At 38.1% G+C, this 21389-nt stretch overlaps 1 protein-coding gene across 3 annotated transcripts in view; it reads right to left on the reverse strand.

Moving 5' to 3' along the window:
* Positions 1-21389, reverse strand: part of Ints4 (integrator complex subunit 4) — a 117066-nt gene that overhangs the window by 28734 nt on the left and 66943 nt on the right. For all 3 annotated transcript variants that reach the window (XM_087211337.1, XM_087211340.1, XM_087211339.1), the window contains exons 14-18: positions 20329-20462; positions 18766-18923; positions 10739-10832; positions 7421-7501; positions 4515-4645 (exon numbers count right to left, since the gene is read on the reverse strand). In XM_087211337.1, the coding sequence (XP_087067463.1) occupies positions 4515-4645; positions 7421-7501; positions 10739-10832; positions 18766-18923; positions 20329-20462 (598 nt within the window). The remainder of the gene's footprint in view (positions 1-4514; positions 4646-7420; positions 7502-10738; positions 10833-18765; positions 18924-20328; positions 20463-21389) is intronic.

Below are 21389 nucleotides of genomic sequence, written 5' to 3' on the forward strand. Positions count from 1 at the left end.
GCTCAGTGGGAGAGCACTTGTCTGGCATGCATGAAGCCCTGGGTTCAATCCCCAGTGCTGTAATAAATAAACAAACAACTAAATAAATTTATAAATGTACTATAATAAACAACTAAATTATAAATATATTTCTGGGCCGGGGATTTAGCTCAGTGGTTTCGCCACCTGCTGCGCAAGCGCAAGGACCTGAGTTCGATCCCCGATACCAAAAAAAAAAAAAATTATAAATACATTCCTAACAAGTAATGTCAATAATAATTAAGAGACTTTAAAGAATATTACATTGATAAAGCAAGAGAAGTATACAAAAGAAAAAAAAAGCACACCTGGAAATTAAAAATAATGACTCAAACTGAATGGTTAATGACAGTGGAATGAACAATGATGAAAACCAAAAATGATAAATTTAAAAAGAATATTGAGGAATTTTCTCAGAATATAGAGTAGAAAAACAAAACAAAAAAATTCACAGCAAAAATACACACACACACACACACATACACACACACACGCACACACACACACACACACACACACTCCCCAATACCAATAGAGTGAAGAGACAACCTACAAAACAGGAAAAAATTTTTACCAGCTATTCTTCAGACAAAGGACTAATATCTAGAACAAAAAAACCAGATCCCCAAAATTTAAAGCACTAATCCAAAAGTGGGCATCTGACATGAAGACATTTCTCAGACAAGTACAAACAGCAAATAAATATATGAAAATCCAAAAAAATAAATAAATATATGAAAAAATGTTCAACATCACTGGTCATCTGAGAGATGCAAATTAAAACAACTCTGAGGGCTGGGGATTTAGCTCAGTGGTTCCGCTACCTGCCTCACAAGCACAAGGTCCCAAGTTTGATAAGTGGTACCAAAAAAAAAAAAAATCATCCAATATCAACTGTGAGGCTGTGGGGGGAAAAGGAACCCTTCTCCATTGTTGGTGGGAGTGCAAACTGGTACAACCACTGTGGAAATCAGTATGGAGATTCTTAAAAAAACCAAAAGTAAAGGTTCCATTTGACCCAGCTGTGCCCCTTCTAAGTATGTTCCTAAAAGAATCATACACAATGATACATCCACACCCTTGGTTACAGCAGCACAATTTATAATAGCTAAATCTTGGAAACAGCCCATATGCACATCAACAGATGAATGGATAAAGATACACAATGGAGGGCCGGGGATTTAGCTCAGTGATTCCACCGCCTGCCTCACAAGTGCAAGGTCCCAAGTTTGATCCCTGGTACCAAAAAAAAAAAAAAAAAAAGATACACAATGGATGAGCTGGAGATTTAGCTCAGTGGTTCTGTCACCTGCCTTGTAAGCCCAAGGTCCTGAGTTCGATCTCCGGTACCAAAAAAAAAAGATACTCAATGGAGAACTACTCTGCCATAAAGAAGGATAAACTAGAGTCATTTTTAGGTAAATGGATGCACCTCAAGACCATAATTTTAAGTGAAATAAATCAGGTACACAAGTTTAAATATTGTATTGTTTCTCTTATGTAAGAAATCCAAAGGGTAAATAAGGACCAAAATGTATAACAGATACTAAGAAACGGGAAGAAAATGTTCAAATGAGGAGAACAAGGGAGGGGGAGGGGGAAAGGAAAGAAAAGACAAGACGAGAAAAAAAAGAGAATGGAAGGAAGAAAAATGGAAACAAAGCTTTTGTAAATAAGGAGGGCAAGAGGGGTTGAAGGGAGGTGAAGGGAATAGGAAAAAAGAAGAATTAAGATATATTATGTGCAAGGGCCAGGGATTTAGCTCAGTGGTTCTGGCGCCTGCCTCAAAAGTGGAAGAAACCAAATTTGATCCCCGGTACCAAAAAAAAAAGGTATATTATGTGCAGGTACAAATTCCTTCTGTTGAATGTGACCATTATGTATGACAAATATGTACTAATAAAAAAAAATAATAAAACAAAACATTGAAATTACAAAAGAAAAGATATAGAGAAAACAGATCCAGTAGATCTAATTTTCAGTATTGGAGATTACAGTAGATGGAAAAATGTAAAAATAAAAATGATAGAAAAAAATGTAAGCTAAAAACAGAAAAACAGAGTCGATACAGAAAATATATACTTAGACATATTCTGGTAAAAATTTAAGAGAAAAAATTTTTTTATATCTTTGAGCCAGGAAAAATAAGCTGTCCACAAAGAACTAGACTTAGAGACATCCTAGCTGTACTATTAAATATCTATTATATACTAAAAGACAAGATAGGGCCGGGGATTTAGCTCAGTGGTGCGGCCGCCTGCCTCACAAGCCCAACGTCTTGAGTTCAATCCTTGGTACCCAAAAAAAAAAAAAAAAAAAAAGACAAGGTACAAATATTTTCAGAGTTCTGAAAAAATTTCATTTCTGAGACCAAATAAAAGTCAGTTTCAGAAACAAAGTCTATATGAGAATAGTATAGTATAGAAAAGAAAAGAAAAGAAATTAGAACAAGGGCTTTTTAAACATATGGCCTCATGCATGCTGGGCAACTACCACTGAATTATATCTTCCAATCCAGCAGAATAAGAGATTTTAAAATGGCAATTGTGGTATTAAAAGAATAGTTGTGGGCAAGTTGGAATAAAATCACAAAGATTATATAGAACTCAGGCCAGGCATGCTGGCATATGCCTGTAAGCTCAGCACTCTGGGAAGCTGGCTGATGAGGCAGGAGGAGGACCACAAGTTCAAGTTCAGTCTGGTCCCCTTAGTAACTCAGTGACACTTTGTCTCAAAATTAAAAAACAGAAAAGTGCTGAAGGCTGTAGCTCAGTGTAAAGGCCCTGGATTCAATTCCCAGTATGCCTCCCCCTAAAAAAATTATACAGAATTTGCATAATCTTATAAATGTACCATGATTAATGCATATTTTAAGAGAGGATCTTCAAATATTATAAAAACATAATAAGCTGAAGTGAAATTCCAAATTATTTAAACAATATGAGACAATCAAATTAGTAAAAGCACACTCAAATTCCAACTTTCATTGTTATCTTAATAGAGGTGATCATAACATGTTCATTAAAATATAAGAGTAATAAATCATTAAAACCAGTACTGGCTAACATCAAATGTTTGCAATAAATGTGATAGGTATATTTTAAAGTCTTTACAGACGATGATTCAATAATCCTTACAATAACCCTATGAGGAAGAGACAAACACTATTATTATCTCATTTTACCATATGAAAATAAACTGAGCAAAAGAAATGTTAAGTAATTTGTGCAAGGTCACTAAGTTTGCAAATGATAAAGCCACAATCTGAACCCAAGCAACTGTGGCATCACAGCCTTAAAGCTATGATTTATTGGCTCTCACCTGAATAGCTTAGACTTAAGGTACACAACTTTTAAACCCTTATAGGAGAAAAGAAACACAGAAACCAATCAATCCAGCAAAAGAAAAAAAAACATCAAGAAAGAAACAAAACAAGCAGGAATGCATACCAATGGAAAATATAAAATAATATACAGCATGAGTTTGTGTGGTTTTTTTTTTTTTTGGTACCAGGGATCCAGAGATTGAACTCAGGACCTTGCACTTGTGAGGCAGGTGGTGGAACCACTGAGCTAAATCTCCAGCCCTATATATAGCATGAGTAAAGATCAAAGATACTATCTTTATATGACATGGAAAGATAAGTACATCATATTGAGAGGTGAAGGACAGTAGGCAGAATAGCAAATACTGTCCACTATGATTCCATTAACGTTAATGCACAGATTTATAATTTATACATGTTTATACAGCTTGGGAAAAGAATGGGTGTATTACCAGGGAATCTTCACATATTCTGCAACATTTTAATTTTTACAACAATTATATTTAAACTGAAGGGCAGATGTCATCATAAGCACCTTTCTTTTCTCACAGAATACTGTGTAAGAGATGTCTGACTTCACAGTACATCCTCCTAATTACCTTCCCTGCCTCAGAGAATACTTGCTAGTCTCTTCCAAACACCAAAATTGACTCCTGGCACTAAATTCTTTTTTTTTTTGGTACCGGGGATCGAACTCGGGTCTTTGCGCTTGCACAAACGGCACTAAATTTTTAAAGAAATATATCAAGGAGCTGAGGATGTAGCTCAGCTGGTAAGAGTTCCTGCCTAGCATGTATGAAGCCCTGGATTTACTCCCCAGCACTGCCAAAAAAAGGAAAGAAATCTATCAAGCAGGGCCACACTGGATTGTCCTTGTTGCCACATGAAGTCCTGAATGCACTATAGGTAATAGAAAGCCACTGGAGGGACTTTAGCAAGGGAGAGACATAATTGGATTTCCAAAGTTCTAATCTGATACAAGAACAGAATTTAGAATATCAAATAAATAAATACATACATACATACATACATAAATACATAAATAAATAAATATTGTCCATCCTTCAGCTAATCTTTCCTAAATCTCCTATCACATATCATTAACCTTGGTCAGAACTCTGAATGCACTGAAAGGAAAATGTCACCCCTTTTGGCCACTACCACATCTTACCCTCGAGTAGTTCGTGCGGTTACTATAAGTTGCAAAGCTTTGGCCTGAAGCCTCATGTGATGTATTATCACCACCTGCTTATTCTCCACACCACTGTACATGAACTCCATTTTGTAGGTCTCTTCCATGATCTATAAGGAAAAGGTAATTAACAATCAGTACAAATATCAGAGTCATAATTGAGAACAGCATAGAATTCCAATCTTCAGGTGAAATTCTGAAATGAGATTTTTATTTATTTATTTATTTATTTATTTATTTTGAGTCAGGGTCTCACTATATAGTTCAGGTTGGCCTTGAACTCACCATGTAGCCCAGGCTGGTCTTAAATTTGTGGCTATTCTCCTGCCTCAGCCTCCCAAATACTAAGATTATAAGTCTGCACCACTGCAACAGGTTAAATTTTTTAAAACTTAGATAGTGAGTTTTTTTGGGGTTTTTTTTGGTACCGGGGATTGCACTTGGGACCTAGTGCTTACGAGGCACTGGCCGAACCACTAAGCTAAATCCTCAGCCCAATTGTGAGACTTTTTGAAAAATGCCTATGCTTTAATTCTGAATGAGGAGTTTTAAATACATGAAATCAGTACAGTATGTCTTTTTTTGTTTTTCTGGTTTTTTAATGGTAGCAAAGTTTTATTAAAAGTAGGAAAAGTAACAGACTCTGCAGAGCGAGTGTGGGCCAAGTAAAAGTAGGAAAACTACACCCCACAATGTGATGTGGGCTTTCCATGCAAGAAAGAATATAGTGGCCAGTACAGTATGTCTTGCGAAAAAGGAAAAAATTGTGTCAATAGAAGAAAGAATTTCATTGGTAGTAAAAGCATCTTACTTGATGATGTGAGATATGAAAGTTTAGGTACTGATGAAATTGCAAAGCCCTTCTCATTACCCTTAAACAAAACTCACTGTCCTGTGGGAACAAATGAATACCAGATGCTTCTTAACTGACAATGGTTATGTCCCAAAAAACTCATTAGATGTTTAAAATATCATAAGTCAAAAATGCATTTAATACATCTAATCTACCAAACATCTTAGCCACAGTGCTACAGAGTATCTGCAGTTTACCCTCCTGATCCTATGGCTGACTGGGGGCTGCAGTTCACTCTTAATGCCTTGCATCACAAGAGAGTATCATAGTGCATATGTATTACTGTGCCAAGAACAGAACAAAATTCAAAAGCCAAAATAAGGTTTCTACTGAATGTGCATTGCTACTGTGTATCATGAAGCCAAAAAATTGTAAGTTTGAACCATCATAAATCAAAGACCACTTGTACATACCATGTACAGAAATTCAATCCCCAAGAAAAGTGTTCCAAAAATTAAACATCAGGAACAATTAACTATGTGTCAGTCATCCAGACAGACTCTTCCTTGGGCTCAGTCTGGGAAGGAATAGCTACAGAAAACAATGTCTATGATCCAAGATCATAGCCAGCAGAACTTAAGCTCTTACTCAATTCTATCCAAATCAATTATTTCCATTCATATGTTTCTCTTTCTCTTCTGTGGCTGCCTCCCTTTGAGGGCTCTGCAGTCAGAGAAATGACTCCTGGCTACCCTACAACTGACAGCAAGACAAGTTTTTTTGGGTTTTTTCTGGTACCGAGGATCAAATTTGGGTCCTTGCGCTTGCGCAGCAGGTGGTGAAATCACTGAGCTAAATCCCCGGTGCAACAAGTTATTTAATTACATGATGCCTGAGTTTCTCCATCTATAAATAGGGATGAAATAGCACCAACATCATAAACTTCAAACAGCAAATGGGACATGAAAAGTGCTTAGCATAGTACCCGATGTATAGCAACAGTAACTGCCTTCCTCCTAAACTACTGCTCTTTGGCCCCAACCATCCCAACACAGCCCATTTTGGATCATTAAGTTCCACTCTACTACAATAATCCACATATTAAGGGCCGGGGATTTAGCTCAGTGGTTTTGCCCCCTGTTGTTCAAGCGCAAGGACCCAAGTTTGATCCCCGGTACCAAAAAAAAAAATAATAATAATAATAATCCACATATCAGATCTGGGCAGGAGTCTGGACCAGATGAAAAACTGTGCTATAGAGGAGAAAGAAGAGAGATTCTAGGTATCAATTCTGACTCTAATAGTTAAGAGCTCCATGAACTTAACCTTGCTGTACTCTAACCGCCTCATCTGTAAAATAGACTTGATACTTATTCCTAATGGAATTACTGTAAGGGTCAATTAAGATAATAGACTCGAAATCATTAATGGATCATAATGCAACAATCTCAGTTAACCATCAGTTGCTTCCTACTGGGTCATATATGGAATCACTATTTAGAAGACAGAGGTTCACCAACTCCCAATACTTAGAAATGAAAGAGTATTGCTCAAAGCTAGAAATAAACAAGCTCAAGGCAAATAAAATCAAGTACCACTTAATGAACTAAGCAGAAATGTGAGGCCCTTTTAACATCCAATTTATATCACAGATTATAAATATCAGAAAAGACTCCAATTGAATTTAGCTATATTTTCAGAGGAAAGATTCATGATAGTATTTATTATAGTACATCTGGAGTACTATAAACTGATAATACTTGAGAACACAAAAGAATCTTATAAATTATCTAATTCAACTGTCACATTTGACATAGTAGGAAAAATCTGGAGTGGTTAAGTAACTTGTTCAGTATCACCCAGCAAATCAGACGGAGACTTGAGACTAAATCTCAGATAGGTCTCTTGACACCAAAGCCAGTGCTGTGACCACTAATTATGCTACTTCTCCTATTACTAACCTCTATCATAGCTTGAACTGAAGAGGCCCCAGCAGAGGCAGGGAACCACAGGAAAGCCTGTGGCTCTGCTGCACTCTGTAATTTCTAGATAGAGACACGTCAGAGAGAGGAGACCGCCTCAATGAGCTTACCTGTTTTGCTGCTGCTGAAGCCAAATCACTCTGCTTTAGATATAAAGGGGCAGCCACATTCCACAGCTTTTCCTGCAAGGCCTGCCCAGACAACCAGAGAAATGGAGGTCACAAAGACTGGCACATCATGTGAGTTTTGTGTTTTTGTTTTGTTTTAAAATCTACCACAATCAGGACTTCCTCTCCATTAATCTTATTCTTTTAACCCAATTAAGTCCTACCTCCTATGGAGAACAAAAGATTGGGGGCCAGGGATTTAGCGCAGTGGTTCCGCCACCTGCTTCAAAAGAGGAAGGTCCCAAGTTCAATTCCTGGTTCCCCCCCCCAAAAAAAGATTGGCAGTTTGGGTCAAATGAACTCCTGCCCATTTGATCCAACTGCTGGCTCAAAGGCCCCGTGTCTCAGACACTTGGAAGGAGAATACAGGCACCATAAAGGCCTCACCAAAATGTGTAGGCAAGCCAGCTTCCTGGGCTCTGGGCTGCCTTATTCCCAGAGCCACTGGACTAACCTCAGCCACCTTTCTTCCTTTCTTCCTTGACTATGGCTATTTTTGCTTTATGCTTACTATCCTTTGAAGAACTCCATTATCTTCTAACATAACCAAACCAGAAATCAAGTAGCTTCCCTAAATGGCTCTCTTTCTTAATCTTTCTCTCAAAATTATCATTCATAGCCACAGATTTTACCTTCCATCTCACTCCTCACCAATCATATACATGACCCCAACTCTCACATAACGTCTGCTGCTGACTCTTATTTTCAAGGACCTTCCTAATTACAGATATACAGTGGACCCTCAAGTTATGAGCGGCCTGACATATGAACAACTGGGGTTAATTAGGTTAAGGTAAGATTCAACTGCCTCTTGTTATCTATAGCATGTACCCAGGTAAACATCTGAGATGTAGATTTCAGCTGTATTGATTTACAACCAACTTGAGTTAAAACCAGCCCTTGGGAACTGATCGAGTTCGTAAGTCAAGGGTCCACTGTAACTGAATGACTATGGAAAACCTAGACTAACTCTAATATAAATATAACACAAGCCATCTGTGGAATTTTAATTTTTTGTTGTTGTTTTTTGAGACAGGGGCTCACTATGTAGTTCAGGCTGGCCTTGAACTCACAGCCATTCTCCTACCTCAGCCTTTCAAATGCTGGGATTACAGGTGTGTGCTAACATGCCAGGCAATTTTAAATTTTCTAATAGCAACATTTTAAAAAGTAAAAGAAACAGGTGAATTAGCTTTTAAAATATGGTTTATTTAACCAGCATATCCAAGATATTATCATTTGACTGTGTGATAGTTTTTCAAATTATTAGTAAGATTGTTTACAGGGTTTTTTTCTCATAGTAAGCCTAAGAAATCCAGTGGTTAGTTCACACTCACAGCACACCTCAGTTTGAACTAATGATGTCAATTGCTTAATAATCACATGGACCTTGTGGCTATCATGTTGGTCAGTGGCAGAACATTTTTGTATATTTGCTTATAATCATTTCTCATATATATATTTTTATATAATTGTGTTCAGAAAGTAGAATCAATTTTCTATCTTTTTGTATTTAACATTGTAACATAAATATTTTTTCATGTGTGCTATAATTCATTATAAAGATCATTACTGGCTATAAATGTTATAAGTATGCCATGGCTTATTTAGCTCTTCCTCTATCACAAACACATTCTTGCACTAGGATTTTGATCTGGGTCTTTTATGTGCCCTGTCACCCTGTGACACTGAATAATCAGTATAGTTCTGTGTTCCTTTTAGGAAAAACAACTTCTTTTTTCCTCCCCATATTCTGTTGCTGTAGCAAAGTGGATGTCTTTTTCTTCTTGTCGATCTATGAGGAAGAGAGCAAGCCAAGACCACATTTCCAAGGCCCAGACTGTGTACCTTACACTAGGCCAAGGCCTTTCACACACATTGCTTCTTACCAATTCTTACCCTAAAGGCAGCTATTACTAACCCTCTTTAACAGTGTCTTAGAAAAGGCAAACAATTGGGTAAAGGGATATGAGAGAATATTCTGGGATAATAGCAATGTCCCACATCTTGCCTATAGTATTATTTACACAGGTATAGATATTTAAAAGACTACATCTAGCCTAATACAGGATACTTAAATCCCAATCCACCTCTGTGTACATGCCCAACTTCCCATGTATACCCATGCCTACACAACCCTAAATAAAACAGCGCAAACTCATATATCCTACAGTGGAAAATACTTTGACTTCCTCATTTATTCTAACTTTGGGCAAATAACATTAATGAAGCCAGGCATGGTGATGGACGCCTGTAATCTCAACACTCTGGGAGGCTGAGGCAGGAGGTTCACAAGTTCAAGCCCACCCTGGAAAACTTAGGAACTTGGGGAGACTCTGTCTCAAAATTAAAGTGGGGGTGGATTTAGCTCAGTGGTTCCGCTGCTTGCCTTGTAAGCACAAGGACCTGAGTTAAATCCCCAGTACCAAAAAAAAAAAATTAAAGGAGGGCGGAGGGTAGCAGTGGAGATGTAGTCAGAGCGAAGGCCCTGGGTTTAGTCACCAGTGTCTCCAAAAAAAAAATATTAATCATTCTGAAGACTAGGAGTATTTATAACTAAAGCTAAAATAAAAGGGCTCCCCTCCCTAAATCCTGAGCCTAAATTACAGCAAAACTGCCACAGAAGCTGGAAGCTACTAAAACTGGTTTTTAACTCAGCAAATTTGAATAGCTTCTGGGGTATCAAAAACAATTTTACATACATGTTATATAACTAATTAGTATAAAATTCAACCAAGTTGATCCCCAACCTTTGTTTTTGAGACAAGATCTTTGTTATATAATCCAATTTGGCCTCGGATTCATAATCCTCCTGCCTCAGCCTCCAACTGCTGGGATGACGTGCTCCAGATGCATGTCAACACTTGTACATATCCCTTAAATTGGTCCTTTTAAAACCAATGAAATTAAACTTTTAACTCTGACAATGTGAATCAACATTTTAAGAAAACAGTATACAATTTAACTAAGTCCTTTGCTAATGACATTATATGAAACACTTAAAATCCTTAGAATTCTAATTAAAATGATTATCCAATCTGCTCTAATTATATAATGATGAAAGCATTCTCCTAAAACTTAAAAAGTTCTATATGAGCTAATATTTCTTTAGACACAAATATAATTACATTGCAGAGTACATAATTTCTCTATTGCTAAGAGGTTACACAGAAAATTTTTCCACAATGACCTGAAACATGACTAGATAATTAAAGCACCCTCTGAGTATCATAATAATAAAGATAGTGGATTCAAACCAACCTTGATGAGAAGTAGTTGACAGCGGAGATAGGTGGCAGAGAAGTCAGCTATTCCTGCCAATTCAGACTGAAGTTCTCCAAGTCTTTGCAGATCCCTACATTAAATAAGGCCCCAAGCCAAACACAAGGATACTGTCAACACAAAGATCAAGTCAAAAGCATTTTACCATTTTATACCCAGTAAACTGGTTACAAGTTTTAATAACAACACTAAACACTAGAGTGGTTATAATGAAATTGGTTCAGCTCACTTTGACAGCAGTTTAAGCTGATACAATCTTTTGGAAAGAGACACTGTTATAAAGCCGCATATATAGTGAAATATTTTATCCGAAGCTTTATGCTGAAGAGTGATGCTAGGAGAAATATTCAACAGAAATGAACTGTTTTAAGCCCCATAATAGTCACTGTTGTTTGAACTGTGACTGGTGGCACAGGCCCGTAAGCCCAACACTCTGGGAGGTTGAGGCAGAAGGGTCAGAAGTTTGAGCTCAGCCTGGGCAACTTAGTAACATAAGAAGACCATAAAAGCTTTAATTGGGCCAGGGATTTAGCTCAGTGATTCCGCCGCCTGCCTTGCAAGCACAAGGACCTGAGTTCGAGCCCTGGTAAACAAACACAAAAAAAGTTTTAATTCAGTAAAAAGTTAAAAAAATTTAAAATGGACTGGGGTTGAAGCTCAGGGGGAAGGCTCTGGGATCAATCCTCAATACCACCACCAAAAAAAAAAATAAATGAATAAAAATCTCAGTGTCCCTTAAAGATCCAATAGTAGAGGAACTGCTAAGTAAATTATGGTACATCCAGTCAATAAAATATCATGCAGTTACTAAAATACAAATTAACAATAAGGTATAGGATCTCAACTATGTAAAAAATACCCATTGGAGAAAAACACGGTATAAAACAGTTTTCTAGATAGTAATAGTAGGGTGCTTTTTAGTGCCTTCTCCCAACTATGCTATATATCCAAGAATTTTTATACAATGAACAAGCATTTTTTTTCTATCAAAAAAACCACTATTTAAAAAAAAAACAACAAAAAACCCACTATTTTAAGCCAGGCATGATGCACACCTGTGATCCCAACACTTTGCAGGGCTAAGGAAAGAGGATTCCAAGTTCGAGCCCAGCCTGCATAATTTAGCAACTTAGTGAGACCCTGTCTCAAAATTTAAAAATTAGCCAGGCATTTAGTGCATATCTGTAATCCCAGTAGTCAGGAGGCAGAGGCAGGAGGATACCCATGAGCTCAAGACGAGCCTCGGCTACATAATGAGTTCAAGGCCAACCTGAGCTACATACCAAGACCCTGTCTCAAAAACACTAAAATAAATTAATTAAATAATTAAAAGGCTGAGGATGTAGCTCAGTGTGAAGGCCCTGGGTTCAATCCCCAGCACCACTAAAAAAGAAAAAAAAAAAATTTTTTTTTAAAGGTATGGTGGGTGACACTGTTCACTGCCTACTCAGTTAGCCATTCTGAATTTCTTCATTATTAACTGAATCCTATTTTGTTGAAAGGAACATGTTCCCAAACTCAACTCCAGGTATAGCCTAATCCAACTAATCTAATGAATGTATATGTCATCCCTTTGGTTATGTGACCTAAGCTGCCCTTATCAATCCAAATGGAAAGAGTTATATTCCATGCTTGGAGAAGACAGGTTTGCCTCTCTTTCTCTCTCTGTTTCTTATTGGACTGAGCAAGAATTCTCATGACCCCATTGCCCCTGATGGTCACACTATAATTCAACAAGAATTAAATTAAAGGATAAAACCAATGCTGAGAACAAGAAAAATCCAAAGAGATACAAAGTAGGTCCTTAATGGTATAAATAAGCTAGATCATACCATCATATCTTCAATTTCTGGTTATTTAAGGACAAGTCTTAGTCCACTAGGGCTACTATAACAAAATACTATAGACTAGGTATCTTATAAACAATAAAAAACTATTTCTCACAGTTCTGGGTTCTAGAGAGTCCAAGATCAAAGTGCCTGGACATTTGGTGTCTGGTGAAGGCTGGCTTCCTCAGAGGCAGCAGGTTCTAGCTGTGTCTTCGTATAGTGAAAGGAATAAACAAGTTCCCATAGGTCTCTGTCATAAGGGAACTACTCTCATTCATGAGGGCTCTAGCCTCATGACTTAATTACCTCTCAAAGGCCTTCCTAATATCATGACCTTGTGGGTTAGGACTCAACATACAAATTTTGGAGGGACATAAACATTCAGATCATAGCAGAACCTAAATAGCCACTGTACTCTAGTTTGAGATAAGGTTTTTCTCATACCTGGAATTTGAAACATCCTAACTGGATGTAAGTATAGACATGATGACTGCAACCACATAAAAACATATGCTGAGTGTGAACAACACAGTGAGATTCTCATCTCAAAAAAAAAAAAAATTACCTGTGGACAAGAAATTAGAAAGTAGCACACACAAACAAAATAGTGCTGGGATCTGGGATTATTGGTGACTTAAAACATTTAGTTTTTAAAATAAGTAATACATATCTAAGGCACAGAATTCAAAAGATCCTATAGCTTATACAACTACATTAGTCCCCTCTTTCTACACCTGTGCCCTGTTATCCTTTTATACTGTACACCTTTCCAGAGAATACCACCACAAGTTTCTCTTTAATTCTTCCAGATATACTGTGCATGAACAAGAAGTACTGGTGTAATTTTATCTGTTGTTTTTGTTTTTTGTTTTTCTTTTTGGCAAGGAGGAATATGAGTGTGTTATCTAACAATCCATTATAGCATTCATAGACATCTGCCTCATTCTCTTTTATGGCAACATAAAAATTCTACTTAGAAACAGCAACTGTAGGAAACCTCAAGATCTGAGTCAGTGGGGAAACTGATTGTTACAGGTATATCAGGTTTCATAGTAGCCTATACAGAAAGATTCCACTGGACTAAGCCTCTCTCTAACCTCATGCTCAGAGGGCAGTTTTATAATAATTGGAGACCTTGACCCCAGGAAGGAGATACCCTGCAATGGGGCACAGGGTGAATTATCCCCAAAGTCACTGAAGACACCAGTGTCTATCTTTATATAGACACCTCTTGTGCTGTGGCCTGAGTTGGTCCTGGAGAGCCTGCTCAGATGTGGGAACCCAGCACAATGAAAAGCAAAACCCTGGATAAGCTAACCACACCTGTGAAATGTGAGTCTGGTGACCAGCTGGTTTCCCCTTCCCCTTCTCTGTTATTACTCTTGCAAGAAATACCCAGGAACCATTCTATTTCTGAAGCACTTCCTCTCCAAGAAGATTCTGCTTTCTGTTACAATTCTAGAGACCACTGACCGGCTGATTATGCATTAACTGACTGTCTCCAGGTGTTAGATTATTCTCCGCCCTTAGATTGTAGCAACAGTTCTTCACTATACAAAATCCAGATGCAACCTAACCCAATCAGCTGTGGGAAATCTGAACTACTATACAAACAAAAATGCAAACTTGCCAGGCCTGGGCAAGATCCTCTGTATCCCGGTATTTCTTTTATGTACCTTTTTTTTTTTTTTGGTACCGGGGATCAAACTCGGGTCTTCGCACTTGCAAGGGAGGCGGCAGAACCACTGAGCTAAATCCCCGGCCCCTCTTTTCTGTACCTTTTTATCCTCACAATTTTCAGGAAGCCTGAGTCTAGACATCCATCGAAAGACTGGATTCTTTAACAAAAAGGGTACAAAAAGCACCTTCCCATGTGCACTGTACTATGCTAGGTGCTTCTTTACTTGAGCTCATTTAAACCTTCCAACATGAAATGCAATTAACCTCATTTCACTGAGCATGAAACTTAAGACCAGCATTTAAGTGGTTTGCTCAAGGTCACAGAATAAACAGCAAAAACAGGACATGAACCCAGGTCTGCCTTGACTCAAGTCTTTTTTAAACCAATACCATATTACATCTCATTTATTTGCTATTAAACTTCCTCTTTATATATGAAATAGGTCAAATACAGATGAGAAAAACTGATTCAAAACCAAATACACGGAAACACATTTCTAGAGATGTGATATGGCAAGGCAAAAAGAGATCCTCACATAAACATATACTTTATGATTTTTAATCCATAATGTCAATAAATGGTATTTCTAAAATATTAGAAGTAAACAAATTTACATATATTGTGATTTTTTTTTAAGTTTACACAATAAGCCGAATTAGTTCATTTCTTAAATCACTGTTACAGATAATCAAAAAACGCTCCAAATGTACAAACCAAATATTTACAGCTACATATTTCTTTCAACCCCTTCCAGACTCTAAACATCAAAGTCACAACTAATGTCTCTTAAAACTTTGGCAGAACTAGGCAGAAAATGCAAAAAATATACAAAGTCCTGGTGACTTTTCAAAAGCTATCTTCATCCTTGCACCTAAATGATTACAGATTACAAAAATTTATTACCACCTCTTTAATTAGTAGACTGGTGCTCAGACTACAAAACAGGTAATATTCTTTAGAGACATTAATAGTTGCACACCAAAAGGAGGATTTTAAAGGATTCACCTACTAAATCCCACTTTTTAGGGGTGGTAGATGAAAGAATTCCCATAAGAGAAGGGTACTTCTATTGATTTCAGATAAGTGAAGTTCCATCTGTTTCAGACTAAAAATGAGCTTCTGTACTTTAAAATTACAACTGTGTTACAGATCAATTCTAAAGTGATATGGTTCCTGAAACAATAATGTGTATTTCCAGTAACAGCACTTTGACGGACTTACACAAAAATCCAAACTCAGAAATCAGAGGTTATTAGCTTGTGAAAAAGCAGATAGATGACTGAAGCATTCCTTAAATGACAATCCCCCTCACTCTCAGTAAACTTATAACATGGTTACAGTTTTAAATTTTGGATTGGGTTTACCTGCAAAGTAGTAAGAGCATGGCCATTGTGTCCTTTTAAAAGAAGCACAGATTTAAATTTTCAAGCAAAATTTCCTAACCATCCAACTAGTACTTATACAACTGCTATTCTCAAAATGCTCTCATATGTATCATTACAATAAACTTTATAACAGTCCTACATAGTAGCTACACAGCACTGTTAGTGTACAAATGAGGGAGCTGATGAACCAAAATCATGCACCTAGGAATTGATAAAACTAAGACTTGAATAGTCCTTTGTATTTCAAATCTCATTATATGGTACGAGATGTTTTACTTTATACAAACTGTTAACCAGATAGAAGGCTAGAAAGCCCTATGTTCTATCCAGGCCTTGAGTATTCCTCATCCTTGATACAATCTTCTCCCTTCTTCACTTGGCTACCTTCCATTCTTTCTTCAGGTTATCACTTACCATCCAAAGAAGGATTAGATGCCTCCCCTTACACTTCCGCAGGCTTACTCTACTCTAGCATATTTACACAATTCTGCATTTCCTATTTACCTAGCTATCTCTGTCATCAGGCTGTAAGAACCTTGTACTGTCTACTATCTGTTATGGTTTCTATCTAGCTGTGTCCCAAACCTCGTGCACTCACAGGTGGGGCCTCTGAAAGGTGACTGAATCATGGGGTTGCTATACCTAAATGTGCTGTTAGGAAGCAGGATCTGGTCAGAAGAGGAGGTGACCTGGAAGGGCATCTCTCTCTCCTGGCTCCTTCTTTGTCCCTCTGCTTCCTGGCCGCCATGATATGAGCAGCTTTCCTCTGCCAGACCCTTCTGCTGTGCAGTCTGTGTGTTTAAACCAGCTGAACATGGACTGAGACTTCTGAAACATGAGCCCAAAGAAACCTCTCCTCTTTTAAATTGCAGGTATTGGGTATTTTGTCCCATGACAAGGAAAATGACTAAGATGCTACTGCATCCCTTTGGCTTAGCAATTACCTAGCAAACAATGTATTGTCAAAAACCATACTGGGAATGAATGAACCCCAGCATCCTCAACAGAAGTGTAAGTTCATTCATTATAAAAATGGGGCAATTCTCACAGGATTATTTTCAAATTTAATAAAATAATGAATACGAAGCCCTGAGAAGAGTGAGCAGACAATATCTGATGGTTAGCACTGCTTATAATTAAGGACAGCCGAGACTATAGGAACAGTAATTTATGAAGCACCCCAGAGATAATCTGATCTAATCTCCACTTGACTCAGGAATGCCCTTCACTGTTGCTTATCACAAAGCATCAATTTCATAGTAAGCCAAAGCTAGATGCAAATCCAGTTTTTGCCACTTTCTGCAAACTGCTTCATATTTGAAGTAATGTTTGTAAAGCACAGTAGGCCCTCAGTAGCTACTGCTATCAGGATTCCTTTCTAGGTTTTTCATCATACTGACTACTTTCCTAAGAATACACTCAAACTAGAAAGATAATATCCAGGCCTGGCCACTGCATAGTGGTTTTGCCAGCCAAAGTCCAGCCAGGACTCATTAAAAACCACATCATGAAGGCAATTCACACCAACAACTGTTTACTAAGCACCTACTAACAGCCAGTTCTCTGCAGCTAACAATCAAATTAGCTTGCTTTTGTGCATTTTGTACTTGTTTTAGTGCCAACAGAATAAAAATGCCAACAACAAAACCTGAATGTTTATTTAGATGGGTGATTCAGGAAGTAGAGGTTATTTTCCTGAGCTCAGGGCCACCAACCTCATTTAGGGGCCTCTAAAACTAAACACTATTGTGAAGAAGAGAACAAACTGTGATTGAGAAATCACTTCATAAAAGATAAAGGAAGGTCTGAAACCTTGGCTTATGTAGCATGGTCTACCCATAGCCCATAGCAGGGTCAGCAAACCCTTCTATAAAAGGTCAGACAGTAAATATTTTAGACTTTACAAGTATATGGTCTCCGCAGCAACTATGCGACTCTGCTATTGTAAGAGCAAACAATACTGCTTTTATTAAAGGCAAATGGGTTGCAATTATTTTCATATCATTCGGGTCATTTTAATATGGTCTAGCAGACAGAATCTGTTGGTTGTTCCCCAATTCCTTTTCTCCCCTTCTTCCCCAGTAACAGAGTCATCAAATGCTAACTACACAAGTCATCCAAAATAAAGACTGCATTTCCTAGCTTCCTGAGGCTAGATATGGCCATTTGACTCAAACTCCAGTCATGAGATGCAAGTAAAACTCCAGTGTGCAACTATGGAGACATGTCTTTAAAAAGAGGTGAATGTTGGCCCAGGGATTTAGCTCAGTGGTTTCGCCGCCTGCTGCGCAAGCGCAAGGACCTGAGTTCGATCCCCGGTACCAAAAAAAAAGAGGTGAATGTAGAAATAATGCCCTTCTCTTACCCTTTCTTTTTCCCTCAGGCAAGAATATAGAGGGCAGAGTTAGATTTTGGACTATTAGAAGACAGAGACACAAGAATGGTCCTGGATATGGCTGGGGATGTAGCTCAGAGATGCACTTGCCTAGCAAACACAGGCCCTGGCTTTAATCCCAAGGATGACAAAAAATTTAAAAAAGAAGGAGCCTAAGCTGGGCATGGTGGTGAACACCTATAATCCCAGCTACCCAGAAGCCCAAAGAAGGAGGACTGCAAATTCAAGGGCAATGCAAGCTAAGTTACCCAGGTTGGGCTCCAAGTTGCAATCCTCTTGCCTCGGCCTCCCACAGGTGCTGGATTACGTGTGTGTGCCACTATACCCAGCACAAACAGCATTTTAAAAAATAAGCTCAAAGGCCGGGGATTTAGCTCAGTGGTTTCGCTGCCTGCTGCACAAGCACAAGGACCCGAGTTTGATCCCTGGTACCAAAAAAAAAAAAAAAAAAACCTCAAGTCACAATCTAAAAAAATACAGATGCCGGTACAAATTCCCTATGATGAATGTTATCATTATATACATCTAAAATGTACCAATAAATGTTTTGTCTCAAAAAAAAATAAATTTAAAAATACAGATAGATCATAAAACCATGAGAGAGTGCAGGTGAATAGAGTCAGAAGGTGAAGCCTAATAATTAGTACTGGAATTCAAAGCAATCAGGCTGAGCATGACAACAACCCTGACACCCAAGGAGGCAAAAACTGCCTTACCTGATGGTGAACTCCAAGAGCTCCTGGGCTCCCTGCGGGTCCAGATGCTGAAGACTGTATACTCTCTCAAGGCTCTGCTGCAGGAACTGCTGGGACGGATCCTCATGGGGTGTGATGTTTGGGGAGACAGCAGATGACACGAGTTTTCTACCCGGTAACTAAGCAAATAAAGTGGGATGACAGTGCTGTCAAATTCTGTGACGCAGCTTGTGATAACACAGAAAAACCAGGAAAAATGTAAAACCAAACAAAGCAAAAAGGGAAAAGGCTAGGAGGGTCTGTAAATAATCTCTCCCCTCCCCAACTAGAGTAAGGAGGTAGGATAGAGTGGAGAGAGAAGGGAAAGAGGATATGAGAATCCAAACATGGTCTCAGTATACCCACGGGTGCCAAAAAAAAAAAAATGGTGCAATATTAGCCAGTTATTAACCATATGAATGAGAATAAAAATCAATCTTTTGGGGAGGTAGGGGGACAGGGTCTCACTATGTAGCCCAGGCTGGCCTTGAACTTGCAGCGGCCCTACCAAGTACTGGGATTACAGGCATATCCCAACATGCCTGGCTATTACATTTATTTTTAAACTTTATCTTTCACTTCATGAAAGAGTGATCACTTATTCCAAATAAGTTTACATAACATGCTATAAAAATGTTGTATTTGAGCCAGATGAGGTGGCACATGCCTATAATTCACACTACTCAGGGGGCAAGGCAAGGGGTTCAAAAGTTCAAGGCCAGTCTAAGAAACTTAGCCAGACCCTGTCTTAAAACCAAATTAAAAGGAACTGGGATGTAGCTCAATGCTCCCTGAGTCCATGCCCTAGTAGTGAAAAAAATTATATAAACATAATTCTTATCCTACAATTAAAAGAAGTTATCTTTCAAGAAAGGGATAAAAGATGGGCATGATGGAACATGCTTGAATTTCTGAGGCAGAAGTGCAAGCTCAACCTGGCCAACTTAGCAAGACTTTGTCTCAAAATAAAAAATTAATAAAAGGGATGAGTATTAGCTCAGTGTGAAGGTCCTAAGTTCAATCACCAGTAGCACACACACAAAAAAAGGTATGAGGAGAGGAACACTTTATATCCTCTATAAAAGTTTAAACCTCCTAACTCTATACATATATTAATGTAAATAAAGTCGGGTGGGGTTATCTATGCAAGGATGAGTTAATACAAACAACTCAGAAGAATGACCGGAACACAGAATTCATAAGTATCTGTTATTACTATCAGTTTGGTCTATTTCAAAATGTTTTTATTTCTTAAATTTTAAAAATAATACAGGTTTTACTGGTTAAAAAAAGACTTGTTAAAAAAAAAAAAAAAGACTTGTTAAGAACCAAGGCTCTATCATATTGTTTGAGGTACCGGGGATCAAACTCAGGACCTTGCTCTTGGGAGGCAGGCATACAAATGAGTGGTAGAGAGCTAAAGAGAAAAAGAATGAATAAATCAGGTTTCAGGGAATATGCAGTCTGTTTTCTGCTATTTAATAACCACAGAGAGCTGAAAATCAAAAAACATGAAAGCAAGGACAACAGATGTTTTCAACATACCCTCAAAGCAGGAACAAGATGAGAGAGACTGTCTCGGAGGTAGGCATAGTGCCTGAAGGTATGATCTGAGAACAATGCTGGCATTGTTGGACAAGTTTTAGCAGCATTGAAAATAAGAACCAAAACTGCAATGTCTGGTAAGTGGGTTAAGTAAACTTGGAAGCATGAAAGATTGAGCTTGGGCACCCCGACTTCCCACTCCCCAAATTCCCATTAAGGAATCCGATTTTCTAATAATCAAAGAAAGCAAATCTTCACAAGGAAATATATTTCACCATTCCACCCACGGCCCCAATTACCAAAGTTTTGTGGGGTTTTTTTCACAGTCCTGGGACTGATTAAGCCCAAGACTCACACTGAGCTATCTCCCAGCACCCCTCCCCCCTTTTAAATTTTGATACAGGATCTCACAAATTTGTCCAGACTGGGCTTGAATTTGAGACCCTACTGCCTCAGCCTTCCAGAGCACTGGGATTATAAATATGTACCACCACACCCATCTTATCAAGGGTTTTTAAAAATAATGCATGCCAGGGCTGGGGATTTAGCTCAGTGGTTTCACCACCTGCTGTGCAAGTGCAAGGACCCAAGTTCGATCCCCGGTACCAAAAAAATGCATCCCAGATACTGCTGAGAATACTAACAAATACAAATTTTTAGTATACTCTCTACTGAAGTATGTATTTCCACAATCCCTTGGATAATAATGTGGTTCCCGGCATTATAAATGTTGACTAATTCCACATCACAAAATAATCTTAAGTAAACTGAGCATGGTGGCACACGCCTGTGATCCTAGGACTTGGGAGGCTGAAGCAGGAGGATCACTGTGAGTTTGAGGGCAGCCTGAGCTACATAGTGAGACCTTGTCTCAAAAAAGAAAAAAAAAGTCTAAGTAAACAACCTAATATCATAGAATCATTTATGATAGTATATAATCAGCAATAATCTGATGTCCAAAAACAGTTACTTACTCAACTTGTGTTTTACCTACTTGGTAGAACACCATACAATCGTTACAAATGATATTTTACTGTGCATAGTGGTACACACCTATACTC

Source organism: Heterocephalus glaber, unplaced genomic scaffold (assembly GCF_053883595.1).
Source record: "Heterocephalus glaber isolate CG9 unplaced genomic scaffold, H.glaber_assembly_v1.0 deba00001428, whole genome shotgun sequence".
In the NCBI taxonomy this organism is placed as follows: Eukaryota; Metazoa; Chordata; class Mammalia; order Rodentia; family Bathyergidae; genus Heterocephalus; species Heterocephalus glaber.